This window comes from Cebus imitator, unplaced genomic scaffold, assembly GCF_001604975.1.
Source record: "Cebus imitator isolate Cc_AM_T3 unplaced genomic scaffold, Cebus_imitator-1.0 Scaffold45, whole genome shotgun sequence".
NCBI lineage: Eukaryota > Metazoa > Chordata > Mammalia > Primates > Cebidae > Cebus > Cebus imitator.
Genome location: NW_016107360.1, coordinates 6,248,117 through 6,265,419, shown reverse-complemented (window position 1 = coordinate 6,265,419; position 17,303 = coordinate 6,248,117). Strand labels below are relative to the sequence as shown.

Below are 17,303 nucleotides of genomic sequence, written 5' to 3'. Positions count from 1 at the left end.
TAGGTTCTCAGGTGTTTGCACGTGGCTGTGCTGGAGCAGGGACTGGCCAACTAAGGCCTGCGGGGCAAGCTCGCTGTTTCTGTAAATAGTTTTACTGGAATAGCCACAGCCATTTGTGTATTGTCTGTGGTTGGTTTTGCACTACAACAGGAGTGTAGCTGCACCACAGACCATGTGGCCCTTTCCAGAAAATGTTTACCAGGGTACACACTGTGCCCCACCTCACTGTAGGAGGTCCTTTCCCTTTTGCTGCTACTCGCCTGCCCAGGACTTTTTGTTTCCTCTGTAGCTGCTGGTCCTTTCTGTAATGGCTGCGGCTTGAGCATTGGTGAGCAGGGCAAGGTGATGCTGTCATACATAAAGCAAGGCAGGACTTCTGCTGGGGGTATGGTCCTGTCTGCATCGGGGACTGCACTGCCTCAACCCTTACCAGTTAAGAAGGACTGAGGGTTGAAGAAGCCTGAGAGCCACACGACAGCTGGAAGGACAAGGTCTTGTGTCCAAGTATCGAGTTCTCGGCATCGTAGGAGGAGGTCATTGAACCTGGTTAATGGGAGGTAGGAAGAAGTAAACTTGCTATTGAGTAAAACAGTCATTTTCCAGTACATTCTGGCGGTATGTGGGAGGCAGTTAGGGCGGGGTGGTGGTGGAGGAGAAGTATACCACTGATAGCTGGTAAAATCCTTCCCTGGTAATTGGCAGGGCACTGCCCCTTTAAAGGGCTCGTTTGTTTCCTGTTGGAGACTTGATGCGTGTAGCCCTTAGATTAGGGCAAGATACGCTGAAGAACATGGAAAACTCATTTCCATTTATTCAACGGATCCTCTTTAATGCTATATAGTGACTGTACAAAGATCATCACTCTATGACTTGGACTTGGACTGACAAGCGCCAACTTGGACGTATGGACAGGGTGTCTGAGGACAGGGATGGCAAGGCTACTGGTTACAAGGCCAGGGTTGCCAGAAAAGCTGATAGGCAGAGGGAACAGCATGTGCAGAGGCAGTGGAGCATGTGACAGTAGTCTAACCACATGCAGTAACTACCTGAAAGCAGGGAGGGAAAGGTTAATAAGGAAAACAAATCAGCCGTGAATGCATGCCAATGGTTTGAGAAATGCTGCTGTTAACAGACATGTTCTCTCCTCTACTCACAATTGCAATTGTGCAAGGTAGGAAGTATCTTCATTTTTGTTTGTTTGTTTTTAGATGGAGTCTCGCTCTGTCTCCCAGCTGGAGTGCAGTGGCACAATCTTGGCTCACTGCAGCCTCCGCCTCCTGGGTTCAAGTGATTCTCCTGCTTCAGGCTCCCAAGTAGCTGGGATTATAGGCGCATGCCACAACACCCAGCTAATTTTTGTATTTTTAGTAGAGAGGGTTTCAACCATGTTGGCCACGATGGTCTCAATCTCCTGACCTCGTGATCCACCCGCCTCAGCCTCCCAATGTACTAGGATTACAGGCCTGAGCCACCATGCTTGGCCTCTGCAGTTTAAGGAAGCTGGCTCACAGAGGCTACGGACAGATGAACCTCTGATAAGAGACAACTGAAACCTTGAAATGTCAGTTTCAGAGGCTGCTTAAAAAGGGAACCAGGAGAATGGAGTACAGAGAGCACAGCCTCAACATAAAAGCCAGAGAGTTCTCCAGAAGGAAGAACTGGCACTGAAGTCTTCTAGAACCCTGCTGCTTCAGAGTTGCAGATGAAGTAGGGATGAATGAGCAACCAGCCTGACAAACCACATGGCAGACATCTGCCAGAGACACCTGGCTGACTTGGCTGTGAAGAAAAGGCTCATAATGCTCACATTCAAACTTAGGTCACCACAAGGAAAATTCCTGTTCCCAGACCTATATTAAATTCTTCCAAATAGCTGGATCAGAAAAAGCATACTTGAAGATAAGAAGAAACCGCATAGGCACCATACAAAGGAAGAAGGGGAAGAGCAAGAAAAGCAAGGGCAGGAAGACATTTCTCTCAAAATGTTGCCATATGAGGATAAACACTGCAACCAATTTGTAACAACTAAAACCAGTGATTGTTTATATAAACAAGATCATGACGTAGAAGGGATCAGGAAGGAAAAAGTAGGGAAATTAAGTTTGAAGACCTCAGGAAAGAAGAAAATATCATAAAAATGAAAGCAAAAAGCAATAAGGCATAAGGGAGAATAAAAACAAATGGAAATAAAGAGGTAAAGGATTAGAGTGAAAGCAATAAAATGAAAGCTGAAATGAGGCCACATGCGGTGGCTCACGCCTGTAATCCCAGCACTTTGGGAGGCCGAGGCAGGTGGATCACTTGAGGTCAGGGTTTCAAGACCAGCCTGTCCAACATGGTGAAACCCCATCTCTACTAAAAATAACAAAAATTAGCTGGGCGTGGTGGCACATGCCTGTAATCCCAGCTACTTAGGAAGCTGAGGCAGGAGAATCACTTGAACCCAAGAGGCAGAGGTTGCAGTGAGCTGAGATCACGTCACTGCACTCCAGTCTAGGCAACAGAATGACAATCTGTCTCAAAAAAACCAAAAAACAAACAAAAAACCAAAAACCCTGAAATGGAACAGTCTGAAATAGTGTAATTCTAGAAAATTTTAGTTTTCCTAAATCGTATCTTTGAATCTATGTGATCAAGGGCACATCATGTTCCAAGAAAATTTCGTAGCGAGTAATCAATACTAAGATATAAATAATATGAACAATAAAGATACAGAAGCCCTGGACGGCCAGGGGAAAACAAGAAGCCATTTATAAAGGGAAAAGAAGTATACTAGCTTTGGACATCTCCATGGCAGCATTTGACAAGAGGAATGCGATGGCTACAAAGGCCTCCAACTGAGGGTGTTACTATTATTTTAAAATTACTAGCCAAACTGTCATTCAGGTGTAGACGGAAGACTATAAGGCATGAAAAACCACCAGCAAATCCAACAAACAGGAAGGTTTATAACTCAGGAAAGAGAGAAATCTTGATGAAAGTACTCATTTGTAAGAATATTTAAACTTCTCAGGAAAACAATGTAATAGTTGTAAAAACAAAAATAGGAAGTTATGAAACTAGGCTGGGCACCCTTTCAAAAATAAACAACCTGAAACTGAAAATTACGGACAATGAAATATATTTTATTTAAGACAGTGTCGTGCTCTGTTACCCAGGCTGGAATGCACTGGCATGATCACACCTCATTGCATCCTTGACCTCTCGGGCTCCAGCAATCTACCACCTCTACACCTCGAGTAGCTAAGACTATAGTCATGTGCCACCACACCTAGCTAATTTTTAATTTTTTTTTTTTTTTAAGAGACAGGGTCTCATTATGTTGCCCAGGCTGGCTTTGAACTCCTGAGCTCAAGTGATCCTCCTGCCTTGGCCTCCCAAAGTGCTGAGATTATAGGCATGAGCTACTACACCCTACCTGGACAATGAAATTTAAATAATTAAGAAACAGATTGGAGGCAGCTGAAGATACAATGAAGATCACCCAAAACTGAAGTCTACAAGTATACATCCGAGAGACACTGAAAACATGACAGGTCCAGCAGATAAATGCAGACATGAGGAGAACAGAGGGAAAGACAATATTCAGAGAAATAAGTGCTAAGACTTTTTCAAAACGGAAGCTATGGATGGAGTCTTGCATTTATAACAGCACTTTAAAAATCCACACCTCAATACAATAGTAAAATTGTTGAACAACAAGGGCAAAGAGAAAAGTCTTAAAACTTTACTTGGGAAGGAATGGCAAATATTTAAGACCAGACCCAGCCTCTACAATCAATGCTAGAAAACCATGGAGTTGGAACATCAAAGTCCTGAGGGAAAATAATGGTGTGTCGTAGAATTCTACGTATAAGTAAACTATTAATCAAGACTGAGAGTGCGGTGAGGACAGTTTCAGATACACAAGATGATTTACATTCCCCGCCCCCCAAGCCCTGCTCTATATTTTATACTTTGGTAAAAAGAAAAAGGAGCCTCGAACAAGATACAAAAAAAAAAGCAATGATGAGCAAAAAAAGCAGTGCAGTGTATTAAAACAAAAATAATGATTGACCATAAACAAAATAGGACAAAATCACTCTGGTTTAAAATAAGGTAGAACTACAATTCCAGACCAGGAGGTTCATGTTCAGAGGGAAGCTTAAGGGTCTAACGTTGTGTTGGAAAAATCAAAAGTATGCATGTTACAATGTAAAGGGTCTCCACTAAAATAATGGGAATGGTACAGGGATAGTCCAGGTTCATGGAACAGGATTCAGGAAAGCGGGGGGAAAGAAACTCAGCACCAAAAAGCCAGGAATAAAGAGCTTTGCGAAACTTCCTGAATTGTTTGCCAAGACCAAGGAGCAGTTCGGTTTAACACCCACCTTGAGTAATCTGTGAATTTCTGTCCTAGCTTTGTGACACATGTCTGCAGTTATATCCCTAGTCTAGTTTACTGCATACTGCATACCATATTACAGACTTCCAAACGTTGTCTATGAGAAGGCACAGGAATCTTAGGCTTGCAAAGTAAAGGTAGAAGATGACACAAAGGCAAATTCAAGTTGCTTTCCATGGCCATTTAACTCTTACAACTCATTGCAGGGGATTCTATTACTATCTGCATTTCTCAGATTCAAATAAGAGACAGATTATTTTGGCTAAGATCATATACACAAGGAGTGAGAGGCAGAATTTGAATCTTGCTCTGACCCTGACTTAACTGGTTTTTGCCTTTGATGTAATAAACCAAGTAAAGTCAAATGAAGTTGGCGGAAGAGTTTTCACAGTGACAGATTGAGTACAGTCACAAAGCCTAGTCTGTGTTGTTCTTAGGAAGCCTTATTCAGAACACTAACCCAGCATCGAGGCTGCTCAGGGCCAGTGGCAGTGAGGATGGCGTAACTTACCAGTGGGCCAGGCTGTAAGTAGAAGGATAAGCCAGTTTGCCCCAAGTGTCCGGTACCATGTCATAACTTAACGCAAACTGCTGGGCTTCCACAGCAGGAGATAATGCCAACTCCCCCTTGCATGGAGAAAAAAAGCCACGTAATTAATACCTTCCAATGTACTGAAAGTCTACTATAGTCTCAGTTTAAGCTTACCTTCAAACTAAGGTCCAGTTGTTCAAGTGATAAACGTATTTCCCGAATGAGAATATTCATCCTCTCACATTCTTGGAAGCAAACGAAAACATATGGGCTTCTATTTGAATTTTTTTGCATGATCTCTGCCATGTTGAACTCTTCTGGAAGTTTCTCCAAAATGTCATCCAAGACATTCTTAACCTTAAATGATTAACATAAAGATTTAGCTCCTTTCTGTTTCAGTGTTGGTCATGATGACTACGTATATCCTCTACTTTTTGAAGTTCCAGAATAGAGCATACAGGTTCTGAAGGTGCCTGCAAATGCATGTGAAAGATGCCTACGGCTCCCAGGAGGTGGGCAGCATGGCCGTGCCAACTCCCTCAGCTGCTTCTGCACCAATGCCAGCACCTCCCCTTCCACAGAGCCCCAAATCTAGTCAAGAAGGCACTTCAGTTATTTACAGTTTTTCACTTCACATTTAGGGAGTATAGAACTGTCATCAACATGTCATTTGTATGTAAAGACACGATCAGAGGAGGTGGAGGCCTATTATCTTGGGACTGTATTTTATAATCTGCTAAATTAATAAGATCAGTTTAAAATTTACGTAAACCAGGGGCTGGACACAGTGGCTCATGCCTATAATCCCAGCACTTTGGAAAGAAATCAAGGTGGGCAGATCACTTGAGGTCAGGAGTTTGAGACCAGCTTGGCTACCCTGGTGAAGCCTCGTGTCTCCTAAAAATATAAAAATTAGCCAGGCACGGTGGAGCATGTCTGTAATCCCAGGAATTTGGGTGGCTGAGACACAAGAATCACTTGAATCTGGGAGGCAGAGGTTGCAATAAGCCAAGATGGTGCCTCTGCACTCCAGCCTGGGCAACGGAATGAGACTTTGTCTCAAAATAAATAAATAGATAAAACATGAAATAAAATTTACATAACCCAAATAAGGCTTTTAAGCATAAGCAAATTCTGGTGAACTACGAAGCTGCCTTCCCAACCGTGGGCATCCGAAAATTCCTAGAGCAATCTAGACCAACATTTTTAACAAGGAAACTTCTATCTTCTGTAATTGTTGCCCTGAAGGAATGAAAGATTTATATATTAAAGATATGAATATGCACATGGTACTCAGATATGCATATTAATTCTACCAACACAGCTCCACTGAGCTGGAAAAAACAGTCAATATCTAGAAAGGACAAAACATGGAAGAACTTTGCTTGTCCTGAGCCCTGGGTGGCTTTCCTTCTGCCCTTGGTTTCTCAGACTGCTGCCTTTGGTTCTGACACAATGCCTGTCAGCTGGCATCACACTGGCAGGTAATTTATCAGGTCCTAAAATCTTAAGCTCATTTACAGCAGAGGTAGACAGTATATCCAAATGGCCATAAGCATGTGAAAAGATGCTCAATATTATTCCTCAACTGAGGAATGCAAAGCTAAAACCACTGTGAGATATCATTACCCTAACAACATCACAAGAAGAATGCAGACCAAGTGGAACTCATACATACTGCTGGTGGGAGAGGAACTGGTACAATCGCTGGGGAAAGCGGATTGGGAAGGCTATCAAAGCTAAACAGTATATCCTATTATCTGGCAATCCCACTTCTGGGTATCGATAAATGGGTATTATGAATGGATGTTTTTGGGAGTTAGCTTTGCATATTGACAAAAGACTGTGGAAGATTGTTCATGGTTGTGATATTTCTACAAAAGTGTAAAACAAGAAACAACCAAAACATCCATTCACAGGAGGATGAAGAATTTTATATTCATATAGAATTCTAAACAAAAATGAACCACTGGTACATGAACAACATGGATGAATCTCACAAATGTAATGCAGAATGAAAGAAGTTAGACCTGAATGAATGCTTACTATATGATTCCATATATTTGGAATCAGGTAAAGCTAATCTATGGTGATAGAGGTAAAGATATTGATGATCTCGGGTGGTGTGAGGGATACACTGACTAGTAAGGGGCATGAGTATCCTTCTGCAGTGCTGGAAATGTTATTTTGATCTAGGTGGTGGTTGTATGAGTATAAACATAGGTAAAAACAATGATTTGCACAACTGAGATTAGTACACTTCAGTACAAGTAAGTTATACCTCAATTAAAGAGAAAAGAGAGACCCTCTACCTTTTCTTCTGTAGACTGCCCCAGTTCATCACCACCAAGTGCATTCCTGGGCTGCATCTCCAGCAAAGTTCTAAAGAGAGTGTTGGACGTCATTGTCAGAAATTCGATTTCAGCATTTGGGTGGAGGCCGTACAGTGCTGGGCTTTCCGGAGGAAGCATCTCCTCTATGTACTGGTGGTAGCCTGCATAATCTAGGTAGGGTGGGGCAGCAAATCCCGGTGCCAGCATCAGTTCATCTTCAGTCTTCAACCACAAAGGAAAAGTCAGTTATTCCAAATGTAGGTAGGCATCCATTTTCACTTCCTGAGCACTTTGAGAAGACTCTGACAAGAAGGCCCCAGCACAATGCTGGCTGGGTAGCAGGCTCTCTAAACTGTTTTATAATCAACACTCTGTTCTATATACAGCACCAGACTGATCTCTGGGGAACATCCCAAGGAACGCACATTAATCCTATTCCTAAGAAGACTCAGTTTGCAGCGTGCATGGGGCAGTGTGATACATGCACACAAAAGGAATGAGCAAGTGCGGAGCCATCACGGAGCATAGGCTACCCTGTAACACACTCCCATTCATTGATTCTCCCAACCATCCCCATTTCCCTGAGAGGAAATCAAGACTCTGATGAGAACTTGCTGAGGAAGACATGTGACTTTAATCTTAATTCTGAATTCATTTTAGTATGACAGTATAGCCTGTCCTTCCCCAGGGTACCGTACTTTCCACAGAACTGGTTCACATCATTTTATATATGATGTGAATTTATATACATGAATTGTATAAATACAAATAACATGTGCACTTAATGAAAACTGTGTGTGTGTGTAAGTACCACTTATAGGCCATATACACTAAGAGTCAAACTGATGCTACCTTCCCAGGACTTGAAGCTACTCACAGCAGAGTCTGTGTTGTTCAGGATCCACAGACCTGGAGAGAGCTGCTGGTGCTCAATACACAGTTACCTGCTGAGTGAAAGGCTGGAGTATGCGGGCTTTGATCATGCCCATCTACTTCCATAAGGCTGGGGCAAGAGGGTAGACATTCCGTTTAGAGGGAAGTTTTGAACAAAGGCAATGTGAACAGCAATAACAAACCCTCTAAACATTAGAACGTAGATCTTCAAAACGTAACAGAACAGTTTATGAGCCTGAGTCTCTGACCCGCCATAAACAGAATCAATCAAGTGCTTACAATTTTCTAAGTAACAGTATAATCTCAGATTTATTTTTCCATGATTGCTCTTTAGTTTCCAGGGGTCATTAACCCCTCTGCTTTAATTCTCCCAGCCTCTTGCACCATAAATCCTGTCTGTATGTGCACTTAAATGTATAGGGGTATGTTATTTTTAAACTATTGCCTAATGTAGCTATTTTCTGCCTAGATTTTCTAAGTCGTTTTTTGAAATGAGATTCGTCTGTAGATGTGTATGCTATGCTGTGGTCCCCTCCCTATCATCTGGAGACAAAGTGAATATTCTTTAATTCATTCAGTAATGTATACTCACCACCCAGTACCCTACAACAAACCATGAAGTATAAGCTTCATATGACCTAGTTATTAGGAAACTCAGAGTCTAAAGAGGACAAAGTAAGTGTGAATTTCCACACAATCATGTGGGTAACAGTGGTTTTCTCTTTCCTCCTTAAACCTTCAATCTTAGGTTGCTTAGAAAGCCTATGGCCAGTGTGGTGGCTCATGCCTGTAATCCCAGCACTTTGGGAAGCTGAGGTGGGTGATCACAAGGTCAGGAGTTTGAGTCCAGCCTGGCCAACATGGTGAAACCTCGTCTCTACTAAAAATACAAAAATTGCCCAGGAGCGATGGTAGGTGCCTGTAATCCCAGCTACTTGGGATGCTGAGGTGGAACTGTTTGAACCTGGGAGGCGGAGGTTGCAGTGAGCTGAGATCACACCACTGAACTCCAGCCTGGGCAACAGAGCAAGATTCTGTCTCGGAAAAAAAAAAAGCCCATGTCTTTAATAAGGATGCTCGACTGCTTTCTGCAAAATCTGGCATTTTAAATACTCAACTCAGCATTTTTATTTTGTACCAGGAGGATTTTCAAGTTAACTAATCCTTCAGATTGCCAGAAGTCTTGACCAATGAATATGAGAAGGAAGAAGTTGAACTATTCCACCACCAGTGTCCATTGGCTTGGTTTTATTTATTTATTCACATTTGTATCATTTCATATTTCTATATAAGAATATTCAAAATTTATATGTCACCTGGCTCAGAGCGACCAAAATAAAACCGTGCAGGAGACTTAAACTCATCATTATTACTCTATGATGGATAAAGTAGCCAAAATAAAAATATGAGCAAAATATGAATAAGAAAACCAAAAGCTAGAATTTACACATCCCAAGTAAACATTATTCCCTACAAACAAGTACTTGGTCTTCTCTGCTTGTGCTTACTAGGAAACTGAAACAAATTTCAGAAGCCACAGTTAATCTGTCCTTCAATAAAAACAAAAAGTTAAGGACAGAATTTCAAGCAAAGAAACTGACCAAAAAAAAAACCACTTGGAAAAGTTAAACTGCCGTGAGGTTAAATGGCCGAGTTTGAATGCGTGCTCATGTACTGCTGATGGGACTGCAAATGGTCCATGCCCTTTGGAAAGAAAATTAGTCTTTATACACACGTGACAAGTGCCTTCCATATGGTAGGCAAGGAGCAAAGCAAAAGAAAACAGCCAACTCAAAAGGACAGACCTGAGGTTTATAGCTAGACAACCTGGTTCAGCTCCCATCCTTTAATGATTTGGTGGCCTTATGAAATGACAATTTATCTGCGTTTCAATCTCCTAATGATTGTGGCTATGTGAATTTAATAAGGTATGCAAACAGCTTGGCACACAGCAGACTATTATGTTAGTTTTGCTATCCCTCAGAACCTAGCAACAGACATGATTATTTTAGTACTTCTTGATTTTTCTAGAAGGAAAAAACATTTCTCATTTTTCTGAGAAATGTTCTATACACAGAGACTTGTGTTCCCTTTTACTTTAAGAAAACTTTTGGCCGGGTGCGGTGGCTCCTGCCTGTAATCCCAGCACTTTGGGAGGCCGAGGCGGGCGGATCACGAGGTCAAGAGATCGAGACCATCCTGGCCAACATGGTGAAACCCCATCTCTACTAAAAATACAAAACTTAGCTGGGCATGGTGGCATGCGCCTGTAGTCCCAGCTACTCAGGAGACTGAGGCAGGAGAATTGCTTGAACCTGGGAAGCGGAGGTTGCAGTGAGCCGAGATTGGGCCACTGCACTCCTGCCTGGCACCTGGCGACAAAGCAAGGCTCTGTCTCAAAAAAAAAAAAAAAAAAAAAGAAAGAAAACTTTCAGGACTTTAATATACTCAAGAAGCCATGTGAATCCTGATGCTGAATCTAAACTGTCTCCTTTCCCACTCAAGAGTTTTTAGGAAAAGCTGCTTTTTGCTAATGGGGCCATAATTGCAGACCTCTCTACACAGTGGCCATTTTTCTTGCTTTTGGGGGAGGTTTGTTTGAGAAAACTGTTGTAATGCCTCAAAGAATCTACAGTTCTAACTAGACATTTCTCCAAAGAAGATACACAAATGGCCAATGAGCACATGAAAAGATGCCCAACATCATTAGTCTTCAGGGACATGCAAATCAAAACACTACTGTGACATCACTGCACCTCCACCAGAATGGCTAAAATAAAAAATGTAGACAGTAGCAGTGTTGGTGAGGATGTGGGGAAAACAGAACCATCACCGATTGCTCGAGGGAATATAAACTGGTGCAGCCACTATTTAAAAAACAGTTTGGTGGCATTTGCAAATAATAAACAGTCACTGCTTGGGCCAGCAATTCCACTCTATCTGAAAGAACTGAAAATGTATGTCCACACAAACTTTGTACATAAAAGTTCATAGCAGCATTATTCATAATAGACAAAAAGGGGAAACAACCCAAATGTCCACTGACAGATGGCATAAACAAAATGTGGTACGTCCATACAATGGAACATTATTGAAACTTACAAAGGAATCGAGTACTGATATATTCTACAGCATTGATGAAACTTGAAAACATTATGCTAAATGAAAGAAGGCTACATATTATATGAGTCCATTTATATAAAATGCCTAAATCTATGCAAAATAGATTAGTAGCTGCCATGGGCTGGGGTAGGTAGTATGGGGTGGGAAACAGACGGTGAGTGACTGCTAATGGTTACAGGGTTTTTTTTTTGGAGGGGGTAATACAGCTGTTCTAAAAGTGGTAATGGTTGCAGAACTGTGAATATACTAACGACCTTTGAATTGTATAATTTAAATTGGTAAATGTTATGGTGTGTAAGTTGTATCTTAGTAAATTTAAAAAAATGAATCAATAAAATCATGCTCAGGCAGAAAGAACCTCCTCATCATGAAAATATCATCAAAAATTAAAAATCATATTTGTTAATGTCAGGGCAGGCACAATTATTAGAAACTGGAGAACCAGCATCCAGCCCAGCTTGTTGGACTCCAAGAAATTATTGTCCTTTTTACATTTTTCTATCTGCATGTAATAAAAAAACTGACCCCCACTCTACTGCTTCTCCAAGTAGCGTCAGTAATGGCAAGAAGCTCTAGTTCATTGTGAGTTTAAACAAATGCATTTGCCTTTGGCCTTTTGGGTCAAAAATGCCATGGCCCCAAAGTACTGTTAGGGATTTTAAGATAATACTCAAGTTTGAATTATCATGGTGTCTTGAGAATGGAAAGGTACCCTGGTGATTTTCTAGGCAATACCTTAATTTTACAAATGAATAAACTGAGGCACAGGGAAGCCATGCACAAAGCTAGACAGCAAATCAGACGCGGAACCAGAACTCTGGTCTCCTGTATTGTCCATGTTGTTCTCGGTGCTGGCCTGTACACCATCTACATGCAGATACGAGTCACTGTTTTGGTGACTTGTGCTACAAACAGGTCAGCACTCCAACCACGGCGGTATGGTGCAGAGAAAGACTGGCCTTTGGAGTCTGATTGTGAGTAAATCCTGGTTCAGCTGCTTGACCTCTCTGAGCCTGAGGTTTTTTTTTGATTAAATGGGATAATACTTAATCATACATATAAAGTGCATGGTATTGACCCTTGGCACAGGGCAGGTATTTACTAAAAGATTCCCATTGTTATCACAGATTAATGTACAGCCAAGTATTAAATATATATAATGAAATGAATACTTTGTAATAAAAAGATTTCACATTTATTAAGTGTATTGTTCTAGCACTGTACCAATGTTTAAACCTGACAGCAAATCTGTAAGTTGACCATTCTTGTTTTGTAGATGATAAAACTGAGGCTAAGAGAGGTTCAATTACATCACAAGGCAAATACAAAGAGGTACTTCAATGTGAATCAAGGTGGTTTTCTTGTTTTTTACTTCAAAGCCCAGCTTCCTGTTGTTCTATGTTACTAAAATAGTTTGTATTATGTAATAACTTTAAGGTGACCTGGTACCTTACTCTCTGAAAGTGATTTCCTGTATTTCTTACTTAACACTGCCAAATACATGCTTTATGCGAGATGGTGTTTTCTTTCTTAACTTTGGCCAGAGACCCTCTAAAGGCCATTGCCATTGGACAGCTCTCTCTCAGAGCAAACTCATTTATTCAGCAAGAAACTCACTGACCCTGCTAAAAGCAAGATCTCACTGAAAGCATTCTGATTCTTTTGATAAGAGCAGCAGAACATTAAACCCTACACCATGAATGGGTTGCTTTTTTTTATCATGTTCCAATGCAACCAAAGACACTAATTTTCAAACACGTTAACTACTTGTGGGAAGTGGCAAAAAGATGTCCTGCAAATGAAGTGTTAGATCACGCTGCTAATCATATAAACAGCATGAACAGGAAAAATGTGCATGAGAACCAAAGAGCTGGGATTTGCAGCCTCTGACATCAAGTCAGTTAAGTGCTTTAATTTTCTCTGGTGAGTTGAGGAGGTAGCTCTCCAGTGAGGATGCCAGCTTGCAAATTAAGCATTTCGATCCTGAAAACCTCACCAGATCCGTATGGAAGGTCAGGTACCTACATTTCTAAAGGGCTTACACACACCACTGATGCCCCTTCAGGTTGCATCACCTATATTTATTTTACAATTATTTGAATGGGAGTTCAGGCTTGTGAAGGTTAATGGACTGTTGCATTTGGCAACAGTAATTCTCCCCTCAGCCACAGGCCAGAGCCAGGGGAGGGACCATCTGCGGGAGCTCCTTGCGGGCCCCTTGCCCTCCACCATCATTTGGAGAAATCAGCCTCTGTAAAGGTCGCATGCTTGGCACTGTTTATCTTTCCTATCTCCATGGTAACTTGCTCCCAGAGCTCTTTTGAGGAGTGACTTCCAATTTAGCACAACTGGAGTCTGTCTCTGATATGTGAAATCCTGATCATTAGAACTAAGGAAAGACCATGAGACTCACAATCAAAAGAAACAATTACATAACATTGTGCATTTTTTGCACTCTCTCCAAATTGTTCAACATTATTAAAAAGTAGTAACAAAATAATGTCCCCAGTTTTCTACATTAGACTAAAATACACTGTGTTTTCCTGGTGTATTTTAGCCTAATATAGTCTAAATAATAGACTGATATGATTATATTACTTCTCAAAATGAACTGAAGGAAGGTGATCAAATCTATGTAATGCTTCTCTGAGGTGAAATTTTCAGAGAAACTATAAATAGGACATTGCTCAAGCTATTGAAAACATTGCTTTACACAGAGCTGGTGTCTCGCCCACCCAACTGGAAATAAAAATGATATGGTGTACGGGTGCTTTAGGTCTTCAAGAAATAACCCGGAATGGCCATGAACCTGGACACCATTAGAGAGAGAGAGCATGAGAAAACTACAGCCACCACGCTCAGATTAGATAGTATGAGAAATGTCATTGGGCTTATTTGGCTCTTGTTCCAAACAAACTATAAAAACAAAAAAAGTCAGCGTTTTTTTTTTTTTTTTTTTTTTTTTATTACCACATGTAAAACATTACTAGAAATTCTATATTACCATGATATGTTAATGTAAATTTCCCACTGTGTCATAAACGTTTTTTTTTTTTTTTTACAGTTTGTTTGGAACAAGAGCCAAATAAGTTTCTTACCTTGTACTTGGTTGATATAATCTTTTTTTTTAGAATTCATTTTATTTTAAATTGACACATTTTATATATAGATATAGATCAGGAATCATTTCTACATAGACACAGGGTTACTAAGATGAGAAGTCAGAAAAGGATGTCTGGTCTTTTAAAACTGCACCTACAGAGGTAACCTACCTCTTCCTCAAGAGAGAAGGAAGAATGAGGTTCTCAAATCACCATACTTTTCTTTTTAATTAACACATAATAATTATACAAATGATGGGGTACAATGTAATGTTTTGATACATGTAAACATTGCATCATGATCAAATCAGTTAATAAGCAGGTCCATCACCTCAAATATTTATCATTACTTTGGGGTGGAACATACAAAATCCTTTCTTCTAGCTATTCTTAGATACACCGTATTGTATTGTTGACTACAGTTAGCATACTGTGCAGTAGGACACCAGATTTATTCTTCCTTTTTAAAGATGGTAACTTGGGACCTGCTGATCATTCATTCCCCATCTTCCCCTCCCCAGTCTCTGGTAACCACTGTTCTATTCACCACTTATAGGAAATCAGCTTTTTAAGAGTCTGCATGTGAGTGAGAACATGTATTTGTCCTTCTGCACCTGACTTATTTCATTTAACATAATGTCATCCAGGTTCACCCATATTGTTGCATCTTTTCTCTTTTTAAAAAATACAACTATATTACTTTATTACCACATGTAAAACATTACTAGAAATTCTATATTACCATGATATGTTAATGTAAATTTCCCACTGTGTCATAAACGTCATTTTTTTTTTTTTACAGTTTGTTTGGAACAAGAGCCAAATACGTTTCTTACCTTGCCCTTGGTTGACACAATCTTTCTTTTAGATTTAATTTTAATTTTATTTTAAATTGACAGACAATAATTATATATATTTAAGGGGCACAGTGTGACATTTTGATACATGTGTACATCATAGAATGGTTAAATCAAGCTAATTAACAAATCTATCACCTCATATACTTATTCACCACAGTTTTCTTAAGCACATATTTAATAGGGTAACTGTCACTGGTCAAATTGTAGACTATTTTCTAGGACTTCTATGACAGGCAAAAAAGGAACTTTAGTGAAATGAACTTTGGAATAGAAATCAAAAGACTTCTATCAAAAGATGCACACAACTCTTGCCCATACCAACCTAGTGGCCTGGGGCAAATCTCCATGTTTTAGCATCTCAGTTGATAAAATGGAGTAACAGTGTCAGCTCTGCATGTGTCATAGGGTTTTTATAAAGAGCCGAGTCAGTGCATGTGAGGGTGCCTCACGCTGGCGCACTCTCTAGCCCTCACAGAAATCACCTGGAAGACTTGTGAAAATGCAGATTCTCATTCCATAGGTTGAGATGGGAACTTAGATTCTGCCTTCCCAAGAAATTTCCAAAAGGCCAAGAGTCCTCAATACATTAAATAATTATCCATACTGCAATTCATTTATAAGATTCTTACCAGAATTTTTTCCACAGTGAAATTAATTTAAAATTAATTAATTTACAAATGTCTTACCAGAGATGGATTCATGAATTCTTCTAAATACACCCGACACAGTTTGCGATCCCAGTCATCTGTGATGTGGCCTCCGTACATGATCTCACCAAAGAGGTAACGGAGATCCTCCCATGGGACCTGGGGGGGAGAATCACACAAATATTCACTGCTGAGTGCAGAGGCTGCCTCAGAGTAGCCAACCAGTGGCACGTGCCCCTCTAACACAATGCCCTCCAAACCTCTGTCAATAGGAGCATTTAAACGTGGTTCAGAAATTGTCTAAGTTCCTAATTTCTTGGGAGAATTATTTTCAGTGTCTTCTAATATAGTCTGAAAATTCACTAACATTAAGATACTTACGGAGACTTTTTAGAAGCTTAGGCTCTGTTGCCTAAGCTGGAGTGCAGTGGCACAATCACAGACCACTGCAACCTTGGCCTCTCCGGCTCCAGCAATCCTCTCACCTCAGCCTCCCAAGTAACTACGACTACAGGCACATGACACCACACCTGGCTGATTTTTAAAAAATTTTGTAGAGACAGGGGTGTCACTCCATAGTCCAGGTTGGTTTTGAATTCCTGGCCTCCCAAAGTATTGATATTACAAACTTGGGCTGCCATGCCCAGCCTTAGGCAGATTTTATAGGAAAATGAATCATTCGTAGAACATGTTTCCAGGGAAAGTTTATACATGCAAAATCTCATCTAAAAATTGTGAGGGGATGTTGGTTCACAAGGCCTTTGAAGCATGACATGTTTTTATTATCTGATTTATATCAGCTTACATTATCTGACTCAGGAAAAGAAAACAACATCCACACAATTTGAAATTGGGGTGTAGAGTCCAGGCAAACAAAGCCCCTTGCCACAGATGGATTTCAGGGCTTGGTTTATGGTGTGACTGTTCTAAGGGTTGTAACTAATGACTGTACCACGTTTTATTCAAGAAATCACTGTATCTCCTCTCTATTTGGCTTAGCAGGGTTTGAAGCCTCTTTTGCTACCCTTTAGCTTCTTCTGGGTTTGCAAAACATGCCAGTGTGTGATGAAGCCTTTCTAGACGGGAACCTTTATACCTTCGGGGGCGGTAAACTGCCTCCCAACAGTTCAAGTAAAAACGTAATTATAGCCTTCGCTTGTTGCGTGATGTGACAGAACAGAACAAGTAAAATTGCTTCAAGTATGCCAATGTACTTGCTACAAGTTTATTTGAATTTGAATAAATGAACCTCAAATATGTCTTTCTTTTAAGCTGGGTTGAGGCGAATGAAAGATAAGAGAGGGGTGCCTAGGCTGCATATGCTCTCTGCATAGACTACCTTCAAAACAGCTGAAACAGATGGGAAACAAAGGTTTCTTTTTTTTTTTTTTTTTTTTTGAGGATAGAGTGTTGCCATGGGAATACAAAT

General features: G+C 40.5%; 1 protein-coding gene across 1 annotated transcript in view; it reads right to left on the bottom strand.

The window, feature by feature from the left end:
* Positions 1 to 17,303, bottom strand: part of DNAH11 (dynein axonemal heavy chain 11) — a 403,839-nt gene that overhangs the window by 1,454 nt on the left and 385,082 nt on the right. Inside the window, exons 76-80 of the mRNA XM_017526963.2 lie at positions 15,914 to 16,033; positions 7,229 to 7,471; positions 5,091 to 5,273; positions 4,896 to 5,011; positions 431 to 543 (exon numbers count right to left, since the gene is read on the bottom strand). Of these exons, the coding sequence (XP_017382452.1) occupies positions 431 to 543; positions 4,896 to 5,011; positions 5,091 to 5,273; positions 7,229 to 7,471; positions 15,914 to 16,033 (775 nt within the window). The remainder of the gene's footprint in view (positions 1 to 430; positions 544 to 4,895; positions 5,012 to 5,090; positions 5,274 to 7,228; positions 7,472 to 15,913; positions 16,034 to 17,303) is intronic.